We start from the raw sequence: 25,459 nt of genomic DNA, 5'->3' as shown, positions 1-25,459 counted from the left end.
GCTAAAGCGGTAACGACAACATTTTTAAAGTGATCCTCCCATGTGACGGAAATAATGAAACGATCAATCTTACTTTGATTAGCATTACCACTCTTCCAAGTATATTTAGCTCCGTTAATAGGAATATCAATGAGCTCCTCATCATTGACGAAATCCCTGAAGTCCTGCATCCCCTAGTGATGCTATTACAATTTTGTCTTTCCGACATGAGCCTCACTTCATTGAAATCCCCTCCAATACACCAAGGAAGATTCCAGATAAGCCTCATCAGTTGAAGTTCTTGCCATAAGTTTCTTCTTTCGACAGTATCACACGGACCATAGACAGCAGAGAAAATCCAGTGGAAGCTATCACATACAGTCATAAAATACAAAGTTATCGAGTATACCCCAATAATTTCAGATTGAATGGAAATAGTATTAGGATTCCATATACATAGAATGCCCCCAGATCTGCCGATAGAGTCTAGAGATCTCCAATCACAGACCCTAGGACCCCAAATTTGTTTAACAATGAAGTCAGAACAAGAAGGAAGAATAGATTCTTGAAAAACCACTAGGTCAGGCTTGTTCAAGAAAATCCACTTCTTAACTCTACCCCTCCTACGAGTCGAACGAAGACTCTTAACATTCCAAGAAATCAAATTTAACATTAAAACAAAATAATTGGCCCTCAGCGAAATAACAACCAAATTAAACAATTGGTTGATTCCCCTCCACAACCTCCCTGTACTCGTGGTTAAAAGCACTTGGGTTGGTAACAACAGATTGCATCAAAACCCTAATGAGGTCATTCTCTACTTCTGGTAAATCCATCGACATTGTCGAACCAATTTCACGAATCATTAAAAAAGCAGGGTTGCACCTAGATTTTAGAAATTCGATAGCAACAACTTCTTTATCCTTATCATGAAGAGCTTCAGCGAAGAATTGCTTAGAAGGGGTTGGCATTAAGTTAGGATTAGTACCTGAATGGTATGCACTCGAAGGCTGGCATCAAAGTACTTGTATCACCCCCATTTGACTTTCCTTTTGATTTAAATCAAATTCAGGACCCTCTAATTCCTTGTCTGAATTCCAATTTTCTGTTTCAGCCACAAAAGAGTCGAAAGAGCCATTTACTTGCTTCGATTCCATCTCAGAAGAAGACCCACAAGGCTCCAAAATTTTGCCAAAGTAGCCATTGGATTGTTGTAGCCTTTTATCCATCAGACTCTCAACTCTCTCGCCAATCCCATTTTCTATATTCACCACACAATTAGAATTATCAAACGTATCTGGAATAATTTCAGCTGCCGGATCGATATTATCGGTGGCAAACTTAGAACATATCCCTCCTTGGTTCAAGATATGTGCTGAATCTTCCGAGAGCGAAGAAGTACTATAATGATCTAAATATTTATCACCATTAGTACCCTTCATCTTATCAAGAAATCCCTTAGGGAAGGTACCGACTTGCTTATGCTTAACCCAGTTTTCATCCGTATGAACAGATGTAGGGCTAGTGGGCACATGGGCTTCACACACCACATCCAAAGTAACCGTTTGAACCTTATGGGTCCCTTTGTTCACGATAATTCCATTGATTAACATTTCAGAGTGGCGCAACATTCGAAGGGGACTTGCGGCCGAGCTTGCACCAGCTGGATGAGCAGTCAACTCAAGAGGCAAAGACTGTGACTGAACTCCATTGGATGTACTAACTTTTGACCCTAATTGTACCGTTGCAAACACAGGAAAATCGTCCAACGAGAGATCAACAGCTGGACCTTTAACTGCAAAATCCGGGTTCTCCTCGTCCTGGTTTGCCGGAATACTGCGCGCCGGAATTTCCTCCTGAGAAGGAGATTTTGGTGTACTGCTTAGCTCCAATTCCTCTTTCTTAATGGTTATCCTTCCAAAGGACGAAATGATGTTTTCTGATTGATCAATAGCAAGAGAGACCGTAGCAGAAAAAGGAAAAGACTTGAAGTTGATACGAAGCTTTGAAAAACCAACAACAAGTGGTCCTTTAACTTTGAGTTTCATAACAGAGATGTCCCAGCCATTAGCCGTGAATGGAGAGACCTGAATTAAACCTCCAAGCTTTGCACCAATAGTTTGAAAAGTTATTTGGTTCCATAAAGAAAAAGGAACCCCTTGGATCAATACCCAGGACCCAGAAGAAACCTCATTATTGGACTGAGTGTAGAGATTTTCTTTAGAAGACCAGTTTACAAATTTGAAGGCATAAGAGTTGCAAGACCAAACTCCAATTTTAAGCAGATGATCACGATCCGACGGGTTTCTTAAGAAAAATAGGGATTGATTTGCCGAAAATGGTTGGAAGTGAAAATTGGTTTTAACCTTCAAAAATCTCCCAAGCTCCACTCCAATAGAGCTCCATGAATCAACTGGTTTATTAGCCCTTAAGACCATCATTTGATTCCAATTTATTCAATCCAATCCACCTTCATTAAAGAGAGACGCCTCCACCATTACTTCCTGATTAGTTACATGAGTTTTACCAATCACAAGAGGATTAATTCTAGATGTATCTTCCAAAGAAATCACTGTAGTTAAATGCTCCAAGATCCTCACAATCCTGTGCCATCCCTCAAGATTCCTACCGGCCGGAATGAAGAGATCTGATATACCCCCCTTTTTGTTTGGACCAGAAACTTTAAAGTATTGCCCATTTTTGTTCTTTCCCCTAGATGACATTAACCATTCACCAGGGAGCATATGATCCCAATGTTCTTTTGCAGACCATTCTTTCAACAAAAGATTGGAGATCGTAGTATAGATCCATAATAATCCCTTTGAACTGACCCACAAAGAAACAAAATTATTATCACCCTTTACCTCTTTAATGAGAAAAAATCCCTCTTTAGAACCAGCGCCCTTCTCGAATGAAAAGGTTTTAGCTTCAACCTTACAAGTTTGCTTTCCTTCCAAAGCAACCTCATCGAGAACAATCGACTTTACCTTATTTTTCATCTTCACTTCAATCCATTTAGCACCAGGATCCTCATCGGAACACTCAGCATTTTTCCGATCACTCACTTTTCGTGCATTCTCTCTGCCTTTGTTATTCTTTTTATTTCTCCTGAACATTTGTTGTCTTGATTTCATTTTAGCAATAGTACTGTCAGGCAGTTTAAAGCTTGTCATGTGATGCACAAGAATAGCATAAGTGACATTTCTTATCATCACAAATCTACGAGCTTCAGGTAAATTAATACTAGCCCATCTTGAAAACCTTATATCAATTTTCTGAATGAGTGTTGAGAATGATATTTTTCTGTTTCTTCGCACAAAAAAGGCAAACCTCGGTATTTTTCATCAAATATATCCAGTTCTCTGACTTGAAGAATGCCGCTTATAATTTGACAAGTTGTAGGAGACATATTATTACTGAAGTACACAACTGACTTATGGAAGTTGATTAGTTGACGTGAACAAGCACTGAAATCTTCTATAACATGAAGTAAGTTATTAGTCTGAGTTTGAAAATACAATCATCCGCAAATAGTAGATGATTGATTTTTGGAGTAGATCTGGAGATTTTCATACCTGTTATCCGATTTCTGATTGATTTTTGGAGCAGATCTGGAGATTTTCATACCTGTTATCCGATTTCTTTTTTCCTGCTAGTTCAATTGTCTTGAAAAGGCTTCCATAGCAAGTATAAAAAGATAAGGGGAAAGAGGTCCCCTTGTCTACAGTTAAGTTAGGTACAGAACTAGAGATGGCCTCCCATATATTTAAGGAGTCCTGATTTGGGGGACTACCTACTAAGATATACAAGGAACTAAAAGCTTCAAAAACACAATTTGCTGAACTTCATTTATTTCAAAAAACCACAAGATTAAACAATGTACAGAAACACAGCAAGCCTGCCTTGGTAATAAGATTTACATCTCAATCCATTGTCCAAGGTGCTTACCCATCATACCCAACATGGGAGGAAACTGAACGACGAGCAAGGGAAGGGGATTGGGCCTAAAATGTATCCCTGGATAGCCCTCGCAAAGTTGCATCCCTAGTTCGCCCGATTCCTCTGCATAATGTGCATCTTTCTTATCACGCCCCCTTCTATGACTTGTTCTTGCTCAAAAGTGTAGGAGTGATAGAGACAACCCCAATGAGGAATAAGGTCGCAATCGACTGAAAATCGTACAGGTCACCCAGAGATCTCAACTCTCCAAGAGCTATCCCAGCCTGCACAAAAAGAAGAGTTGTTTATACAGTTCAGATACTACTAAATCTATTCAAGTTTAACGAGAAGCTATCCAAACGAAAGCGTACCCTAACTGTCACATAAGCAGCAGGAATTAGGCCGATGAAAGTTGCGGTGAAGAAAATATAGAAAGGTACATCAACTATTGGGGAAGCTACATTGATGAAGGTATTTGGTAAGGTGGGAGTGACTCTTAGGAAAAGCATGTAGTTGAGCAGTCCCCCTCTTCTTTGAGCCACCTGTTAGTGAAATACAGGATATAAGCAACCTCAAGCAAACAGAACCGTCGCATATCACATGGCAAATAATAAATCTCTACTCACCTGATTTTGGAAGAATGTCAATTTGTCTGGCCACAAACAAACTGCAAGAGGCTTTCCTATGACTTTTGAGAGAAAGAAGCAGGATGAAGCACCAGCAGTGGCAGCAAAGACAACGAGAGCAACACCTTTGACTACTCCAAAAAGTGCTCCCGCAAGTAACGACATAAAAACTGTTCCAGGAATCATGAAAGTCTGCATGAAGATGTAGACAACAAGGTACCCCACAAGAACTTGTATTGTGTAGTCGCTCGTGTAATCTTCAAGGTGATCCCTGCAAAAGAATAGAAGGTAAAACTCAATGATTTACCACCACAGAGGTATGTATGGCTCAGTGAGCAAATGTGGTGCGTTTGTAGCACAAGGACACACAAACTATTACACGGCTAACACAGCTATATCTTGGAGATTTGGATCGAAGTGGACTTTTATTTATCAAATAAGCATACAAAGTTGTTTCTATAATCTCACTTGTGATTCTCTCCACGGTCTACTACTACCTAGCATCAAAATTAAATTCAACAGGGTAGTCTTGCATCGTTTTTGGTGGGGCTTATATTGGCTGATTAGTTTTGATAACAGTACTGGCTTATGTTATTGAAGAACAAATTACAAGATAAATTGAATAAAAAAGTTTCCATAGTTATTCAATTCTTAGATTTCTTCTTAGATTTTATTGACTATCCATCCTAATGACATGGGCATAAAAAGAGAAAAAAAAAATCAAATTCCTAGAACAAATAATGACCGAAATTAATGGGGAAAAGTAAGTTATTATACCTGAGAAGCTGAAGATCTTCAAGACTCCGAGGAAGCTTAAGGAAACTATAATCAGAAGTTGGTAACGTCAAATAGACGCCGAGAAGCCCTAAAACAAAACTAGAAACAACAGACAAAGCAATAGTAACCTCCCAAAATGTCAATGGGAACTTAGATCCATTGCTACTACTAGTCTTTATCTGATTCTGTGCAACACCAATTTCTTCTCCTCTCTTCTCCATTGTTTTGTTTCGATCTGAAGAAGAAATTATCTATTGTGGTTTAGTATTTTATAAACGAGACAGAGAGAGAGAAAAGATAAAAAAATTCAGAAGCCTAATTTGAAAATTAGGTTTCGCTTCCTTCTTATCCTTCCCCTTCTGCAAGTGCAGACGTTATCGTTTTGCTTCTTCTTCTTTGTCTATTCAATGGCTCATCAGCTAGCTGGATTCTGAGACGCTCAGGAATATTCCCTGGGGTGATAGGTAGGGATTTCGAAATCCAATCTCAACTCCTTTCTTCCCCTTCTTTACGTGGAGGGAAGGGATTTGGATTGGTTTCGAAATTTGGTTTATGTTTGTGTTTCTGAATAATAAAAAACTGAAAACCGAAACTCATTAATACGATGTGTTTGGTAGTTCTAGTCTGACACGTCATCCACGTTTCTCATGTGAAACTATTGGAGAAGAATTTTTTACTTTTTTAACGAGGGAAGTCATTTTTGATCTAACAACGTTCATTTTTGATCTAACAACGTCAGGTTCAAAGTGTTTTATGCAATGTTTGCAAGAAAAAAGTAGAGATTTCTGATCACATCTTTCAGCATTGTGATTATGCTAAGGAGGTACGGCAATATTTTTTTCAGTCTTTGTAACGCGAGTAGTGGTGCTTATGTGACGGTGTTTGAACTGTTTGATCTTTGGGGAGGGGTAGCACTTCAAGGTAGATGCAAAAAGATTTGGGAGAAGCTTATATATGCTGTTTTGTGAAATTTGTGGAATGAGAGGAATGGCAGGACTTTTGGTGGGAGAAGCAAAATCGTGGAGGAATTATGTTTACATATCAAACAAACCTTAATTTTGTGGCACTTTGAGAGTGAGGCGTTTAGAAGGTTATCTGTAAATGAAATTTTGTTCCACTGGAAAACATTTCTTCACATGTAACTATGTGTGAGTTGCTTTCCAGGCTCTGTACATACATTTTTTTCTTAATATAATCTTCTTTTACTCAACAAAAAAAAATGTCAGAATCATTCAGGAAAATATAAGAAAAATTTAATTTAATTAGTTTGAACAAGTTTCTAATGACACAGATGGTGTAGTGAAGGATAATTTGGGATGTACTGCAGGTTAAGACAACATGTTACTCATGCAGTCCCTCATGTGTAGTGTACGTGTACTTTCCTTATTAGGGTTTAGTGTTTTTTTCAATCATTTTCACGTACACCGAAATCGTCTTCTTCATCTTCTGGAATTACTGCTAGTACTCCACTTTCAAGAAGTGAAAGAGTTTTGTCAGATTTGATTAAAAAAACTCGTACTGAAGAGTTGATTCTTGATGAGGAAATGGCAGAAATTCAAGCTAATTGTATACTTCACCTTCCTTTTAATAAAGCATCTAAGAGAACCAGCAATATTGCTTCTGATTTGGCTTGTGTTTATTCTGAGTTCAAGAAAATTGACAGGGTTTACAATTAGGCTCAGAAACTTAGGTACATGACATTAGAACTGGTGGTGAAGAAACTGTTGAACCAGTCACAAGCTGCAGAGTTTTTAGTGGCATTCGCTGGAATTCAAGAGATGTTTCATGAGTTTGCTGTTTGTCGAAACCGTCAGAAGAAAGGTCCCATTTCGGTGACGATAAAGAGCAATAACGGAATGCAACAATTGATAGATTCATATTTATCCGCAGGTAGATAAATAAGACGTGCGTTGTTGTTCAAAGACTTCAAGACGAAACTACTTAACAGACATGACACAAAAACTGGGTAATAGGAAGTGATACATTTCATCCTTAGAGAGTTAGAAGGAAGTCAATTCATTTGTCAGATGGTTCTCTGTAGTTTACACTAATACAATAGCAGCAGGAACTAAAATCCTGTTTTAATGATACATATGAAGAATAATAAAGAATTGAGAGATATTTTGGATGCATAGAACAATGGAGAGGGTGATCACATCTTTTATCGATTATCAACAATAATAATAAATATCAACAGAGACACAACTCCGTAGCAGGACGTTTAGTTCTCTGTCTCTCCTTAAATATTTCATTCAATACTTCCCTCAAGTTTATGCAAGTTCTGTAATGAAACTTATCTTCTCTGTAATAAATTAAATCTCAATTTCTCAATGATTGATGCAATACCATCATGGTATCAGACAGGGGAGGTTAGGATTTCTTCCTTTCCTCTAATTTTTTCTTCGATCCTGTTCTTTGCTGCTAATGTTTTCATTACTATCGCCTTTATCAAATTTGCATCTGCAATTGTGTCAATTATTCTGTTTCAGAGAAGACCTCTTAACCCTTTATCTTTCTTGAGATTCATCATCTTCCTTTATTATTTTTCTAATATTTCTCTACTTACATAACAAAAATGGAAAACCCAACCTCAAATTCGTTTTCCAACATCCATTTAAATCAGTTAACAAATTTCGTTCATTTCAAACTCACTGAAGATAACTTTATCACATGGAAAACCTCCTCAAGCCTGTAATTCAAAAATACAAGCTTATGAATATCAAGATGGTTCAAATCAATGCTCTTCACAATACACAAATCAACGAAATTAGTTGAATGGAATTGAAAATCCTCTGTATATTGATTGGATGGATGAAGATTCAACAATTATTATGTGGCTCAATTCGACAATTTCAGACTCTGTTATTGCATACTTTTCCAGATCTGAAACCTCTCACCAGCTATGGACCAGTATAGAGGAACGCTTTGGACGAGCATCTTCAGCTCATACTCTTCAACTTCGCACAAAACCACTCTTCATTACACAAGGAGACAAATCTATACCAACACTCATTAGTGAAATCAAACTTCTCTTTGACCAACTAGCTGCATCAAGTGAGTTTATCTCTGACAAAGAACTGGTGGTTATCACTCTCAAAGCCCTAAATTCATATTATATACCATTTGCTACATCCATGAGGCATAGATACCCATCAGTCACCTGCATTGAACTGCACAACAATCTACTCAGTGAGGCAGTTGTCATTAATGAATGACTCAAGACTGCTAAGGATCAAGAAGACCTAGATGCTAGAGCATTCATGGCTAATAGGGGTTCTTACTACAATCACAACACCAACACCAGAGGCTCATTCACTGGCAGAGGCTATTCAGGTGGCAGACGCCCAAATCCTGCATTTTCAACACCCAAAACTATGGCAGCGGTGCAACCATCCCTGAAAAAATTCCATGTCAGCTTTGTGGAATGAAGAATCACATTGCAACTACTTGTGTTCAGGGATTCAATGTCACCTATCAAGGAAGAGCACCACCCAACAATCTAAGTGCAATGCTTGCTGCTGCAGACATATTTGATATTGAGGAATGGATTGTTGATAGTGGATCCCATCATCACATCTCATCCACTACAGAAGGATGTCAAGAAGTAACTCGATATGATGGTACAAAGGTCATTCATACTGCCAATGGTGAAGGTATGACTATAACTCACAAGGGAAATTCTTATAAACATGTTCATGATCATTCCTTTCAGTTAAATGATGTCCTCATAGTTCCTGCATCATCCCGTAATCTTCTTTCAATTCATAAATTTACTTATGACAATCACTGCACATTAACTCTTGACTCAAATGGATTTGCTGTGAAGGATATCAACTCTGGGAAGATTCTTTTCCAAGGGCCACACAAAATGGACTCTACCCACTCACTTTCAGCTCCACTCCTCATGCTCTTACCACAACTACAGCTACTGACAATGCTCTCCTCCATAGAAGACTTGGGCATCCATCTTTTCAGACTCTTCAAAAAATATGCACTAAGTTGAAATTGCCAAATGTTTTTAATAAACCTCTCTTTTGTGTTGATTGCAAAATGTGTAGAAGTAATAAACTTCCTTTTCAAATTTCTTGTATTGTGTCTACTAAACCACTTCAATTTTTGGACATGGATTTATGGGGTCCTTGCTCTACACCCTCTACTAATGGTACTCTATATTATGCAAATGTTGTTGATGAGTTTACAAAGTACTGTTGGATTCTTCCCTTGTCATCTAAATCTGATTTTAAACATGAATTTATCTGTTTTGTCACAAGAATAGAAAAACTATTGTCTCACTCTTTTGTCACTATCAGAACTGACAATGGAGGTGAATTTTTAAACAATCTACTAACTCAGTTCTGTGCTTCCAAGGGCATCACTCATGAGATGTCTTGTCCACACACACCAGAACAAAATGGTGTTGTAGAAGTCAAGAACAAACATCTTTTAGGAGTCACTAGAACACTTTTGCATCAGGCAAAACTCCCTTTTCAGTATTGGCTTGATGCACTTCACACAACAAACTACCTAATCAACATACTTCCTACCAAATCAATAGCATTTCAAACTCCATTTGAGCTGTTTTTTCATAAAATTCCAGACTATAACTTCCTCAAAATTTTTGGTTGTGCATGTTTCCCATGGCTCAAACCATATACATAAAATAAACTAGAACCTAGGAGCAAACACTGTGTCTTTCTAGGATATAGTCTACATCATAAGGGATACAAATGACTTGACCCAATCACTGGCACAATATATATACCCAGGCATGTATCCTTCAATGAAACCTCCTTCCCTTACAACACTATTCTCAACTTACCATCTTCAGTGCCTGAAGTCATTCACTCTCCCACTCAGCATGCAGAGCCTATTGCATCCATATCACCTCCCAATGCAGCCTCCTCAATTTCACTAACCATCATAACCATTGATCATCCTATGGTTACTAGAGGCAAACATGGAATTTACACCCCAAAATATTATTTTTCCACCAAACATCCTATACCAACTGCTTTTATGGTTACTGTCCCAACTTGCATTACTGCTGCCAAAAAGGAGAAAGTATGGCACATTGCATCTGTAAATGAATACACTGCTTTAAGAGATGCTTGTACCTGGACTTTGGTTCCACCAGTTGCAGGGAAAAATATTGTGGGTTGTCAACGGATGTTCAGGATCAAATATCATGCAAATGGTGAGATAGAAAAATTCAAGGCCAGACTAGTAGCTAAGGGGTATCATCAGCAACCATGCATGGATTTTGAAGAAACTTTCATCCCTGTGGCCAAGACAAATGTTAGAGCATTGCTCGGTCGAACTCGCATGTGTTTGCTATCTCAAGCATGTTTGTCAATGTTAGTGATCAAAACTATAAGTCTTGATTTCTAGTCTACTATAGCTAAGGTCTCGGACTAGGATAGAAAGTGTAGTTGAGCTCAAGAACTCCATGCAAATCATCATACAAGACGAAGGAATACTCAAGGAACTGGTGGATCTTCATCGACTAAAAGGTATGTGGATACTTGAACTTATCTATCACTCAAAAGTCTATTTATCTCTTATCTTGAGACAAAGGTCATTTTGCTATATAGATTTAGATTATACACATTGGTATTTCGAGCCGAATTTATCTCTCCTATCTATTTCTCGAAATACGTGTTGGCAAGCTTTCGCTTTAGCCAAGTTCATCTTTACCTTTTGACGAAAGTCATATTATGTTTCAATCACTTTGAAAATTGCTCTGACGAAAAATGGTTTGTGAATAACAACTATTTAACGTCCTCTGAGAATGTTTCAATGATTGAAATGAGAGTTTAGATTATATAACCATTGGTGGATATAAGCATTGTTGTGGAAACACATATATGCATATGTCCTATTCCTTGAACCAAAGTTTGCGAACTTTACTGATCAAGAGAACCGGAAGTTTGCACAAGTTTGCGAACTCAGTCCGCGAACTGGCGGAAGTTCTAGACCTGAGAATATCTGCTGGAGTTTGAGAACTCACTCAGCAAACTCAGTCCGCGAACTGACGATAGTTCTCGACCCGAGAATATCTGCTGGAGTTTGAAACTCTTTCCAGGAACTTAAGTCCGCGAACCCAGTCCGCGAACTTGAGTAGGTTATATCTAAAAACGATTGTTCATGAACTCATCTTTATATTGACTAAGGAATGCTTTTGCAAACCGTGGATATAAAGTTCATGAACCGATTCGAGTGAATCAAATCGTTTTTGATTCGATTGTGTCTTGTGAAGTTACATAAGATCTAAGCAATTGAACAACTCTCTAACTAGTTCATTTGAGTCATTTGAACTAGCTATGGTGAAGAAGAATATGGTTTATATGAAAGTGATCATATGGCTAACCATTTGGTTAATTATTGTTGAACCAACTAATGTACAAGTTTGGGTACGGTCACACGAGCCTAGAAACGTGCATTTCATTTGTGTATAACAAGATATGTTTTTGATCTAACGGCTGATAAATATTATCTTGAATATAATCAGGTTTTCATCTATTGGTGAATATTGAATGCTTTGTTACTAAGCTAACATTGATTGCAAACCCTTATTTGAAAGACTATATAAGGGAGAACTCTAGCAACTGGGAAACCTAATCCCCACACATTCTGTGTGATACTAGTTGTGTAAGCTAGAGTTGGTTCTCCTTTAACCTTTGGTTTTCTTTTCTCAAACCGGGTTGACGACTTAAAGACTTCATTGGGATTGTGAAGCCAGACCGATACTACTTTATCATAGTTGTGTGATCTGATCTTGTTGTTTCTATCGTACGAGTACAATTTTAATAATTGGATTGAGATTTCTATCTCCGATAGGCAAGATAAAAAGTAATCACAAACATCTTCGTCACATCGTTTGTGATTCCACAATATCTTTTTTCACTGCGTCGATTAAGACTATTGTAAGGTGATTGATAATACTACGCTGTTCTTCGGGAATATAAGTCCGGGTTATCAATTGTTTCCTGTTCACCTTGATTTATTAAAAGATGGAACAAACTCTTGGGTATTTATGTAGGAGACAAATTTATTCAATCCTATAGACTTTTCTGTGTAATACAGATTTATTTATTAAAGTCTTCCACTTTGGGTCGTAGCAACTCTTAGTTGTGGGTGAGATCAGCTAAGGGAATCAAGTACGTAGTATCCTGCTGGGATCAGAGACGTAGGAGCATAAATGTACCTTGGATCAGTGTGAGATTGGTTGGGGTTCAACTACAGTCCAGACCGAAGTTAGTTTTGAGTAGGCTAGTGTCTGTAGCGGCTTAATAGAATGTGTGTTCAATATGGACTAGGTCCCGAGGTTTCTCTGCATTTGCGGTTTCCTCGTTAACAAAATTCTAGTGTCTGTGATATTTCTATTCCGCATTATATTTCGTCATATAATTGAAATATCACAGGTTGTGCGTTGTTCAATCAATTAGAATATCTGATCTTTTGGTTGTTGATTTAAATTGATTGACACTTGGATATTGGTCTTTGGTACCATCCAAGTTATCTCTCTAGTATTTGATAAAGACTCGCAGATTTCTATTTGCTTGAGTATATATCAAATCCAAAGATTGAGATATTAACTCCTTTGATATACTTTTATCTAGATTGAGTCTAACTGTATAGTTGATTCTATAGCAAAGTATATTGGAGTTAGTCCATACAGATTGTTAAGCAAAATATTGGGTGTGGTTGTTAGACCCCCGCTTTTTCAATTGGTATCAGAGCAAGCAAACACGTTAAAGACCTTACAAGTCTGTGTTTATAGCGATCTGACTCTATGGACAGAGGTGCTATCTCAATAAACGTACCAACACTCTTCGATGGCTCTAATTACTTATGGTGGAAAATTTCTATGCGAGCTTTTCTTCAAGCACGTGATTTTGAATCATGGGTATATGTTGTTAATGGATATAATGCTCTCGTCGTGGCAGTTGGAGATGTAAATGTTCCCAAGGACATTGGTGAATACACCCCTGCCGAGATAAATGATGCAAAGCAAAATTCCGACTGTTTGAATGCCATTATACATGCCATTACCCCAAATCTTCAGCACCATGTATCAAATTGCACTAAGTCTAAAGAAGCTTGGGATATCTTAGAAACCATATTTGAAGGTAATACCAGTGAAAAGGAAGCTAGGCTTCAAAACCTTAATTCCGATTGGGAAAACCTTTGTATGGCAGATGAAGAAACATTTGATGGGTTTAATCACAAAGTGTCTGAAATTGTTAATGCATCTTTTGAATTGGGTAAGACTATTCCTGAAAAGGACATTGTGATGAAAATTCTCAGATCGTTTCCATCTAGATACGATTATAAGAAGCATGCCATCGTTGAGGGAAATAACCTAGATAATCTCTCCAGAAATACACTGGTTGGGAAGCTTAAGATATTTGATCATGAGCATTCATCCAAATCTAAGGATGTTGCGTTCAGCACTAAAGGACACTAAATTACATGATAAAAGTAAAAAAGTGTATATCTCTGAAGATGATCACTCTGAGACAGATCATCAGATGAAGATCTTTACAAATCATCAGATGAAGATCTTGACAAATCAGTCTCGATGATCACAAGACATTTTAGGGATCTTCTACTGAAGAGAAGTAAACGGTTTTCCAGAGATAATCCTAAGGTATCAGTCAAACCTCATAATCGTGTTCCTCCTAAAAACATGGATATTGATGAAACTGACGACGAGGATATGCCTCAGTGCTTTAAGTGTAAAGGATTTGGTCATTTTGCAAACGAGTGTCCATATCGTAAGAAATATACTGGGAACAAAGGTCTTGCTGCAACTCTTGATGAAATGTCTAACAACTATGAGTCTAATGAAGATGAGAAATAAATTGTTGCACTTCTGGATGAAAATATTGATTTTGATAACTGTATCAATACATACATCAATCTCGATATTCTTTCCGAAGATAATCCAACTAATATGGAAGAAAAACTGACCTATTTTTTTGTAATGTTTCGGATCCACTATGTGTCTAGCTGCTTGCACATCTCAGATGCCTGAATATTATTCAAGATTGACGTGTTTATTTTGTTCTCAAAAGGGTCATGAATTATCAAGGTGTTTCAAGTACAAACACCAATCGAGACACGTCAACAAACTTCAACGAAGAGCAAATCGATTAGCAAACAAGCTTAAACTTGCCCAGAAGATTGTTGAGGTACGTAAGATTTTATGTTCGTCTAAGAAGTTAGTTTCCAAAGAAAAACAAGACCATTAGAGAAGAAAGTATGGTCGAGCCGGTTTGATAGACAAAGGTCTGTGGATTCCTCTCATGAGGAAAATAGTGGAAAAATTGTTGTTCACTGCAACACAACTTGATTGTGTTGATTGGTAAATCCTGTCTCATGTGCCTGATCAAAAGAGACAAGATTGTGTACCTCCCAGGCTTTAAGAAAAGTTTGTTTTCTTCTTTTCTTAGTTTTGTGTCTATCAATAAAGGAGGGTTATTATTGATAATTCTGCTCTTTCTAGAGTTGAGAGTCGGTCGTGTACGAACTTGTTCAAAGGTTTCGAAACCCTACATTCCTTTTTCCTTCCTTAAAACCTCTTTTTATATAGAGACTACTTCTTGAGTATAAATTGTGATTTCCTCTCACAATACGTCTATGGATACTCCAAGCATGATGTCTTCTGATGGAAAAGATTCTAATATGATTGTTAAGCCATCAATCATGAAGGAAAAGGAGAAATCTCCATTTCCTCCTACCCTGAAAAGAAAAATAAGGAATGTGAGGAAGCCAAGAGTTGTTCCTTCAAATTCTCAGAAGTTTTCTGACGTTCTTGAAGTGGTGGAGGAGATGTGAAAGGAGATTCAACAAATAAAGGCTTTCATGTATAAGACTCATGAGATTCAGAAGTCCCTAGTTCGACAACATCATCCAAGAAGGTTTATTGATATAAACTCCTACCTTAATGAACCTTATGTTCCAATGGTTGTTGACGACAAGGAGTTCGGGGACGATAAATAATTCTTCAAAGGTCTTATTGCCTAGTAAATCTTCTATTTTTCTTGTTTTGATTAGAAGAATAACTATAGTTTGGAATAGTCATGATTGTGATTACACATAGTTATGTCCAATGTTTTCATCTTCATGTTTTTAGGTTTATTTTTTTAAATTCTAAAAAAATGTTTGGAAGATGATTTTTGCAGTATTAATCTTTACGGTTTTATATATTGCAATATTGTTATGGGATATGTGTGTTTATGTCCGTGAACTTGATTGTCCCGTACCTTGTCAAAAGTAAAGTCGTTCATGAGTTGATATGCATGTATTAATGAAAGAATGAATTGACTTTTGACAAATACAAAAGTTAAGCCTATTATGTCAATATTTGATGGAAGATAGGTTAAAATCTTTTGTCTGCAAGGATTATGTCTATTGTATGTCGTTATGAAAATAGTGATGGAAAATAGAATGAATCCTTGTGGATTCCGCAGTATTGATCTTCCCTTATCCATAATCTTTTATGTATTACTGTGAGGCTCCGTAATGTGTCTTATGTTGAGGACTAAACGACCAAGCTGATTATTTCTATGATTAGCTTTGTTATTGTTCCGTAAGGTACTTTATGTCGAGCATAATCACCTAAATTAATCATCTTGTTTGGTTATTTAGTTATGGCTCCGTAAGTTTTCTTATGTTTGAGCATTTTTGACTGGGTTGATTATTTTCTCATGATTAACTTAGTCATTGCTCCATAATTTTCTTATGTCGAGCAGTACAATTAAATTGATTACTTTTTGTGGTTAATTTGGTTGTGTATTCCGATTATATTAATTATGGGTTCTCTTGTGATTAATCTAATTGAGTATTTTTGAGTCTCCATAAGTTTACTTATGTTGAGCATTTCCGAGTAAATTAATCATGGGTTGTCTTGTAGTTAATATAATTGAGTATCCTTTGGATTCAAATTCATACTCGTATGTGATTTGTTATGTCCAAAGAAATCCTTCTTTTCTTTCGAAATTAAGGTCGCTCTTGTTGTTCTTTCGGGAATGACATTTTATGGGGGAGAGTTCTTAATTTAACTTGTGCTTAATTGTCATATCTTTGTGGGGAGTGCGGCTGTTGAATATTATAGGGGTTATCTTGTATCTTTAAACTCCTTGATGAATGCATTTAGCTTCGGCTTTATGATTGCATCTAAAGAACAAGTTGATATATGCTTTCTTTTAGTCATGAAATGTCTCTTTCGAAAGTTTCATTAGGATCTCGTTCTTGTACCTTTGCCAATTTTATTGATAAAAAGGAGGAGAATTAATATGTAGTTCACACTACAAATACATATGTTTTCGGATCATTATGTAAGGGGGAGTGGTTTCCATGTGAGATGGAGTATTGACTAAGGGGAAGTGATACTTATCACCATAGTATTGTTGTCAAAATTGTGATACAATTGAACTTTGATACTGTGTAATGATACTATGACATTGTATAACAATGATTGAGAACTCTTGTTTTCTCGTTGTTATAGCTACGGATTTTCAACAACGATGATGCTAAACTTACAACCTTTGGGATCATTGGAGTACTTGGAAGTGACACAAATTTCGGGTAATGTTGAAGATTAGGCATGTGGAATAGGAGCTTCAAAAATGTATTTATCTTTTTTGTATTACATATGTATTAATAGTTTTGCCACTAAAATTAACAAAGGGGGAGATTGTTAGAGCATTGCTCGGTTGAACTCGCATGCATTGCTATCTCAAGCATGCTTGTCAATGTTAGTGATAAAAACTATAAGTTTTGAATTCTAGTCTATTATAGATAAGGTCTCGAACTAGGATATAAAGTGTAGTTGAGCTCAAGAATCCCATGGCAATCATCATACAAGACGGAGGATTACTCAAGGAACTAGTGGATCTTCATCGACTGAAAGGTATGTGGAGACTTGAACTTATCTATCACTCAAAAGTCTATTTATTTTCTATCTTGAGACAAAATTCGTTTTGCTATATAGACTTAGATTATACACATTTGGTATTTCGAGCAGAGTTTATCTCGCCTATCTATTTCTCGAAATATGTGTTGGTAAGCTTTCGCTTTAGCCAAGTTCATCTTTACCTAGTGACGAAAGTCATATTATGTTTCAATCACTTTGAAAATTGCTCTGATGAAAAATGGTTTGTGAATAACAACTATATAACGTCCTCTGAGAATGTTTCAATGATTGAAATGAAAGTTTGGATTATATAACCATTGGTGGATATAAGCATTGTTTTGGAAACACATATATGCATAAGTACTATTCCTTGAACCAAAGTTTGCGAACTTTGTTGATCAAGAGAACCGGAAGTTTGCACAAGTTTGCGAACTCAGTCCGCGAACTGGCGGAAGTTCTAGACCCGAGAATATCTACTGGAGTTTGAGAACTCACTCAGCAAACTCAGTCCGCGAACTTGAGTAGGTTATATCTAAAAACGATTGTTCTTGAACTCATCTTTATATTGACTAAGGAATGCTTTTAAAAACCGTGGCTACAAAGTTCATGAACCGATTCGAGTGAATCAAATCGTTTTTGCTTCGATTGTGTCTTGTGAAGTTACATAAGATCTAAGCAATTGAACAACTCTCTAACTAGTTCATTTGAGTCATTTGAACTAGTTATGGTGAAGAAGAATATGGTTGATATGAAACTGATCATATGGCTAACCATTTTGTTAACTATTGTTGAACTAACTAATGTACAAGTTTGGGTACGGTCACACGATCCTAGAAACGTGCATTTCATTTGTGTATAACAAGCTATGTTTTCGATCTAATGGTTGATAAATATTAGCTTGAATCTAATCAGGTTTTCATCTAACGGTGAATATTGAATGCTTTGTTACTAAGCTAACATTGATTGCAAACCCTGATTTGAAAGACTATATAAGGGAGAACTCTAGCAACTGGAAAAACTAATCCCCACACATTCTGTGTGATACTAGTTGTATAAGCTAGAGTCGATTCTCCTTTAACCTTTGGTTTTCTTTTCTCAAACCGGGTTAGCGACTTAAAGACTTCATTGGTATTGTGAATCCAGACCGATACTACTTTATAGTAGTTGTGTGATATGATCTTGTTGTTTCTATTGTACGAGTACAATTGTAATAATTGGCTTGAGATTTTTATCTCCGATAGGGAAGATAAAAAGTAATCACAAACATCTTTGTCTCATCGTTTGTGATTCCGCAATATCTTTTTTCCCTGTGTCGATTAAGACTATTGTGAGGTGATTGATAATACTAGGATGTTCTTCGGGAATATAAGTCTGGGTTATCAATTGGGTTCATGTTCACCTTGATTTATCAAAAGACGGAACAAACTCTTGGGTATTTCTGTGGGAGACAGATTTATTCAATCCTATAGACTTTTCTGTGTGATACAGATTTGTTTATTAAAGTCTTCGACTTTGGGTCGTAGCAACTCTTAGTTGTGGATGAGATCATCTAAGGGAATCAAATACGTAGTATCCTGCTGGGATCAGAGACGTAGGAGCATAACCGTACCTTGGATCAGTGTGAGATTGGTTGGGGTTCAACAACAGTCCAGACCGAAGTTAGTTTGGAGTAGTCTAGTGTCTGTAGCGGCTTAGTACAGTGTGTGTTCAATCTGGACTAGGTCCCAAGGTTTTTCTGCATTTGCGGTTTCCTCGTTAACAAAATTCTGGTGTCTGTGTTATTTCTATTCCACATTGTATTTCATTATACAATTGAAATATCACAGGTTGTGCGTTGTTCAATCAATTAGAATATCCCACCTTTTGGTTGTTGATTTAAATTGATTGACACTTGGATATTGGTCTTTGGTACCATCCAAGTTATCTCTCTAGTATTTGATAAAGACTCGCAGATTTATATTTTCTTGAGTATATATCAAATCGAGAGATTGAGATATTAACTCCTTTGATGTACTTTTATCTAGATTGAGTCTGATTGTCTAGTTGATTCTCTAGCAAAGTATATTGGAGTTAGTCCATACAGATTGCTAAGCGAAATATTGGGTGTGGTTGTTACACCCCCGCCTTTTCACCAACTACCATCAGAATCACCCTATCTATGGTAGTTCAGCTTTATTGGGAAATACATCAACTAGATGTGAGAAATGCCTTCCTCCATGGTACATGGCTCATCCACCAGGCTTTATTGATACTCAAAACCTAAATCATGTATGTCTCCTACACAAAGCCATCTATGGCCTCAAGCAGGCACCTATGGCCTGGTATGAAAAACTCAGTGCAACACTATGCTCTCTCAACTTCAAAAATTCAGTTGCTGACTCATCACTCTTTTTTCACAAGGATGGTCCTCATACAAAAGTTTCCTTAGTCTATGTTGATGACATAATTCTTACAGGGTCCTCCCTAACCTTCCTACAGTTTGTTATTTCTCAACTGGAACTTCAGTTTCCCATCAAGGACTTGGGTTCTCTCAACTCTTTCCTTGGTCTTGAGATCATCAGGTTCTTATTCATCGGGTGTTTTTACAGGTATCATTACAGTCAAAGCACGAGGAATTTTTTCTTGATGCGAGCAAATTTTTTCAGAGTGAAAATTTTTAGATTAAGAAATTATTTTAATTTCGTAAACACTCATCATCTTTCTAGTTTTTATCATTATTTTGTTTTCAACACTAAATACATTAATTTGAATGTGGTGTTACATATACATCATAGATAAGGCTGTATGTGGGAAGTGTCATCTTGGAATTGGAGTTTGGACTATCTAATTGGGACAACCAAAATTTCGCCTTTGAAAGTTGAACGGAGAGAGTATATTACTCTATGATTGAGAGAGGCGTCTAAAAATTCAAACAATAGAACACGTTTACTCCAAAAATTTTGATTTGATGATGCCATTTACTCCAACACACAAAAAAAAAAGACTTGATTGATACTGTGAGATAAAGTATAAACAACAATATATCATACTTTGTCCATCATTTTAACAGTTTGAAATATAATATACTCATTTAGGGTCATGTTCTAAAATGACTAGGTAATCTTCTTGTACACGTTGAAGTCTCTCGTGACTAACCGTGTGTTTGTTTTCTCCTGACTCAACTGAGTCATTTGGATCTGACATACACCAAATCAAATTTGAATCTAATTTAATGCATCTAGATCAAAAATTATGTTTTTTTAATCTTTAACTCATTCAACATATAAACACTGGACATGTTTTTCCCTCGTTTAGCATTAATATAGTACTCGAAGAAGCAACTATTTTTATAAATTCAATTTTGCTTGACTTATTGTTATAAAATTATTTGATTTTTTTCCCATATCATATGCATATTTCTTGCTAGAATTGTTACCACCTTTATTTATTAGATGATTTAATCAATAAAGTAAAAAAGAAGTACTTGATTTCATACTAACGAAAGAAAATTATTATGACTCGAGATTCACAGATTGTTGATCGCATGATTTAATAAGAAGTATAATGAAAGTTGAGAAGAAATTAATGTTGATTTGTCAGTATTAGTTAAAATTAAAACTCTAAGGTTTCTTAATAGCATAAGAAGAAAAACAATTTGATATTATTCTTATCATGAGAGTATTATTATTTATTTATCAAAGTCAGATAACAATGCAGCTCAGTCGGATAAAAACTAGTAATTAACTCAAAAGTCTCTGAGTCAGTGGTTTGACTCGAGTCAAGGAGAAAGTCAATTGTACAAAATTTGAGAAAATAAACAGTCTAATTAATAGGTGACTCGATCAGAGTCAGTGGCCGAGTGAGATGTCATATGCCAATTAAAAGAAATCAAATATATTGTAAAATCAACTAAGATCTTGTTAACTTGTATACCGTTATACAAGTTCATAAGATTATTTAATTAATTTGTTACATTAATTTTCATAATATTTTAATGGAACTACTGCTTGTATTAGAAAATGAATCAATATTCCTTATATAAAGGAGAAACCTTCCTGCTGACATGTTGTTCTCCTGTTAGATTTAGTCTTTTCTTTTTGACGAGTCATCACCATAACAATTTTGTTGGCGGTCAATTTTTTTTTAAGGAACAATACTTGGAATCGTTTTATGAGTAATATATAAGACATATTCTGAGGAGTTGTTTATGTTAAATCTGAAGAGTTTCGCTTAAACGTTGCCACTAGTTATGATTTTTTATATATAACGCAACTGATGAATTCAATGAGATGAATTTTTTTGATTGAAATTTGTAGTTGCAGGAAATCCTACACTACACCCCTCTCAAGATTTTATTAATATTCAACTCATTTTAGATTAATAATCTTAATTTTATTGATTAATCTCTTGAACAATCTTACAAGAAAAGAGAAAGGGAATAAGAACAACAACCACACTTGATTTCTCTCTCTCCTGTTTGTTAGCTACTACTCTCCAAAAATATCTCCCCCTTTTCTTACAATTGAATGGCTATTTATGGGAAATTACAATTGAATGGCTATTTATAGGAAATTACAATTGAATGGCTATTTTCGGATATGGCTTGCGACATTCTCGCAACCTTACAAATGTTAATCTCGCAAAATCCCTAACTTTCGCAGGACCATCACATTTTTCTCATGATTTAGCTGACGTCGTTCATTATGTTGTTTCTGAAGTTGTTCTGCGACACTGTTGTGTTGTTAATAATTTCGCTGAGGAATTATTGCTGCGAGATTCTGATCCTACATCTTGCCTCTTCTCATATCTTCTCTGCGAAGTAGATAACGATGTGAGAAATGTCGCAGCTGTCCATCTCTTCATATTCTGCATTTATCACACGTATCATTTCTTCCATCTATTTCTTGGCACGTCTTCTGTAACCGCTGTTTTTCAACCGCCCACGTCTTTTCGCATTAATAGTGTTTATCTCTTCGAGTAAAAAAAAATCTTAAAAAAAATCTTCTCTATATATTCTTCTTATTTTTCTTTCCATTTTCTTTTTATTTTCTCTTCTCTTTTTACTCTCTCATCTCTGCAACTCTATTGTTCTTCCGTAAGTTATGCTACTGTAATTCTTCCCTCTTCAATCTTCTTACTTTTCATCCATTCCCATACCTTATATTCAGATATGCCTCCAAGCGGTCAAAAGCATGAGAAAACTTTAAAGGAACTCCAAAAAGATTTCGCCGAGAGAGGTTTTATACTCTCTACCATTCCTGGTGAAAGTGCCAAATCAACTTTTTCTATTAAACTTTTTTCTGATCAATACTGTGATGATCAGACAATTATAGTTTCGTTGGGTCAAATTCTCGCAGGTCTCCCCATTCCTCTTTATAATCCTGATATTCCTTTATTTTATGAGATTCTCGCTCATCCAGACTTCTCACGAGCTATCTTTCAATTAAGTGGAGATTGCATCCGTTTAATGTTGGAGTTCGCTAACCATGGTGCTGGTAAAGTATCTCTCTATTCTAAAGAACTTAGAGATCCTAAATTCGCAGACTTGGAGATAATCGCTGAAAAATACACAATAGCGAGTTTCTTTGAGAATTATGAATTGATCTCCATGAAGAAAGAGAATACTCGCTGGGGTGTTCGTTTGAAAAGGAAAGATAATATTGATGAAGATAAAATACTCATGCATGACATTGATTGGCACTCTGGAATAAATAAAACCCCTAGCCAATCCAAAGATGATAAATGGTGCGTCTTCCCCTTGATGCTGAGAGGACCTTATATTGTTGGTTTGAATGTCATTCCTGCGAATCTCGCTACTTACCGACCTTGGGCATTCTCTTGGCCTGATAAAGTGAAAGAGGTATGTTTCTTCCAATTTCCCCCACTTTACATTTCTTTATTTATCTTTACTCTTTTGTTCGCTAATTCTTGCGACATTCTACAGATCCAGAAACTAAAAGATAGCTACCATAGGACTGGGAAAGTCAATACCTTGTTAGCTCTTCACTCATACACATATGAGGTAAGAAATATTATTTTATGATTTTAAACAATATATTGTTTCCTCTATTTCTTATCTCTATTTGTGTGTGAAGGTTATCGCCGAAATAGAAGAACCTGCTAATGTTGCGAAGATTGGTGGTAAAGGCAAAGGTGCTCTTCGCAGGGAAAAACCAAGTGCTCCTCCTTCAAAGAAGAGAAAATTCCGTTCTTCCTCTCCTTCAAATACTCCTTCTTATGAAAACTCCGAGAATGATAAGGATGATGATGACCCTGCTACAAATGAAGATTCTCTATCTGAATCTTCTATGGCACAATTGTCTGGCATCTTCTCTGATTCTTGGCAAGGAATGTGAAATATTCATCTTGCCAATATATGAAAAGCTCTCGCAATTATTTGCGATCCTCCTTTGCTGGATGGTGATAATTCTCTTTGTGGGGTCTTCAGATCAGTGACTCCTAGCTTCTTGAATTCTCTCAATAGTCTGGTATTCCTTCGTCTTTTTACCTCCTCTTCATTATTGTAACTCAAAATTTCTCTCTATTTTAACATTTCTTGTATTTTATCGTAGGATGGAAAAGCTTCTTTCGCTGTTGCCTCAGATCTGGAGAGGAGACGCGAAATTCTTGAAAATAAAAATCTTCAATTTCGTACAAAGAATGAGGAACTGGAAACTGAAGCTAAGGGTCTTCATGAGAAGAATGAACAATTAGAAGCTGAAGTTAAAGATCTTCGCGAGAAGAACAAACAACTAGAAACTGATTCTTCTTCGTACAAGAATAAAATCTCTAATCTTCAGCAAGCTAATAATCAACTCTATGGTATGTTACTCTTCTTCTTTCCCTTCATTCATTCATCCTGTTGTTTTATCTTATTTGATTAATTCCTTTTGGAGATATTTATGGTCTTTCTGATGAAGCTACCCTTCTTCGTTCATTTCCTAATTCCTTGGATAATGACACCCTTCTTGAGCACCTTAATAAATCTTTAAATAGTTTCTCAAATGATAAAATTTCATCTCTTTCTCTGAATTAACTGAGATCCAAATTTCGACTCTTAGAGATTGACCATAGATCTAGTTTAGGCTTAGCCAACCAATTTAAGCGTTTCTATCTTAATTCTAAAGAGAAAATCAATGAGCTAAGAACCAAAATTAACGGTCTCATAGATGAGAAGGATCGCATTTCTAACCAAGGTGCTGAGACTTTGGCGAAATTATTCTTGAAGTTCAACTTGAACGGGATGAAGCTAACCACCAAAATGCCGTGCTTAACAAGAGGTCTCCTTATAAATAATGAGGATGAATTCGTTTGGGCTGCGAAAATCTTAGACGATGCCAGAAAAGATTTAGGTGTAAATGTTAGTCTCCAAGTTGAGCATACAACCTTGATTAGAGATATGATTTCTGACAGAGAAGGTTATTAACTATTCTTCTTCAATAATCTTTTGCTTCTTATAAATTTTCATCAAGTTATTAATTGATTGCCTTTTGCTCGCAGATTCTGAAAGTAGATATCGCGAAAGAATTGAAGTACTTGAAGCTGAGAAAGGGGAGCTCACAAAGAGTCTTTCTTCTCGCAGCGACAAATATTCTAGATTGAAGAATCAACTCAAGATCACTGTTGCGAACTTTAAGAATGACGCTATGCATTTTCGCAATCAAACTATTCAAATGGTTTGCGATGACCATAGTATTCCTCATTCTGATTATCCTTGTCTCTCATAGGAGATCCCAAAGAAAACTCCTAGTCTGATCATCTCTGATAGCGAAGCTGATGATGAGGAATCTGATGGTGATGAAGGTTATGATGGAGGTAAAGGTTCTGATGAGGATGAAGAAGAGAGCAAATCTGATGAAGATACTGATGGATCAACTGAGAAGTAGTCTTTAGTCTTTGTTTCTTTCTTTCATCTTCTGTAATACTTGTACATTTATTCCTTCTTTTTGTATATTTGCGAATTCTCTTGGTTCCCCATATTCCTTCATATATAAGTTTCTTTTATTTTGACCTGCATTCATTAAGACAATTCTTCCTTGCAATATGGTTAATCAACATAATCATTAATTTTTAACTTTCTGCATAAATTTATCATGTGGAGACAAATAACATTTTCTGATTTCATTCATTCCCATACTTGCCTCTGTTATTTGTATCCAAATGAGAGATTTTGCAGATTTCTCTTATTTTGTGCCTCAGCTTCGCAGTTGTTTCGGTATAATTTCGCAATCATATGCGA

General features: G+C 36.3%; 2 protein-coding genes across 2 annotated transcripts; both read right to left on the bottom strand.

Annotated features, from left to right (window-relative positions):
• Positions 1-210: 210 nt before the first annotated feature.
• Positions 211-2,457, bottom strand: LOC113281170. The gene is made up of 2 exons (XM_026529833.1): positions 968-2,457; positions 211-347 (listed from the first exon to the last, which is right to left on the bottom strand). The coding sequence occupies exon 1, from the start codon at positions 2,418-2,420 to the stop codon at positions 996-998; it is 1,425 nt and encodes a 474-aa protein (XP_026385618.1). The 5' UTR covers positions 2,421-2,457; the 3' UTR covers positions 211-347; positions 968-995.
• A 1,343-nt stretch (positions 2,458-3,800) lies between these two features.
• LOC113281171 (uncharacterized membrane protein At4g09580-like) lies at positions 3,801-5,882 on the bottom strand. The gene is made up of 4 exons (XM_026529835.1): positions 5,322-5,882; positions 4,545-4,815; positions 4,290-4,460; positions 3,801-4,202 (listed from the first exon to the last, which is right to left on the bottom strand). The coding sequence occupies exons 1-4, from the start codon at positions 5,540-5,542 to the stop codon at positions 4,077-4,079; spliced, it is 789 nt and encodes a 262-aa protein (XP_026385620.1). The 5' UTR covers positions 5,543-5,882; the 3' UTR covers positions 3,801-4,076.
• Positions 5,883-25,459: the final 19,577 nt, after the last annotated feature.

This window comes from Papaver somniferum, chromosome 5 (assembly GCF_003573695.1).
Source record: "Papaver somniferum cultivar HN1 chromosome 5, ASM357369v1, whole genome shotgun sequence".
In the NCBI taxonomy this organism is placed as follows: Eukaryota; Viridiplantae; Streptophyta; class Magnoliopsida; order Ranunculales; family Papaveraceae; genus Papaver; species Papaver somniferum.
This window is presented reverse-complemented; position numbering and strand designations above follow the sequence as displayed.

Bases quoted from the DNA above. Each gene is read 5' to 3' on its own strand.
- LOC113281170 (XM_026529833.1), bottom strand. From the start codon at position 2,420: ATGATGGTCTTAAGGGCTAATAAACCAGTTGATTCATGGAGCTCTATT.
- LOC113281171 (XM_026529835.1), bottom strand. From the start codon at position 5,542: ATGGAGAAGAGAGGAGAAGAAATTGGTGTTGCACAGAATCAGATAAAG. The intron at 4,461-4,544 runs GTGAGTAGAGAT...TTTCACTAACAG, and splicing joins TGACATTCTTCCAAAATCAG to GTGGCTCAAAGAAGAGGGGG. The intron at 4,203-4,289 runs GTACGCTTTCGT...CTTTTTGTGCAG, and splicing joins CTGCTTATGTGACAGTTAGG to GCTGGGATAGCTCTTGGAGA.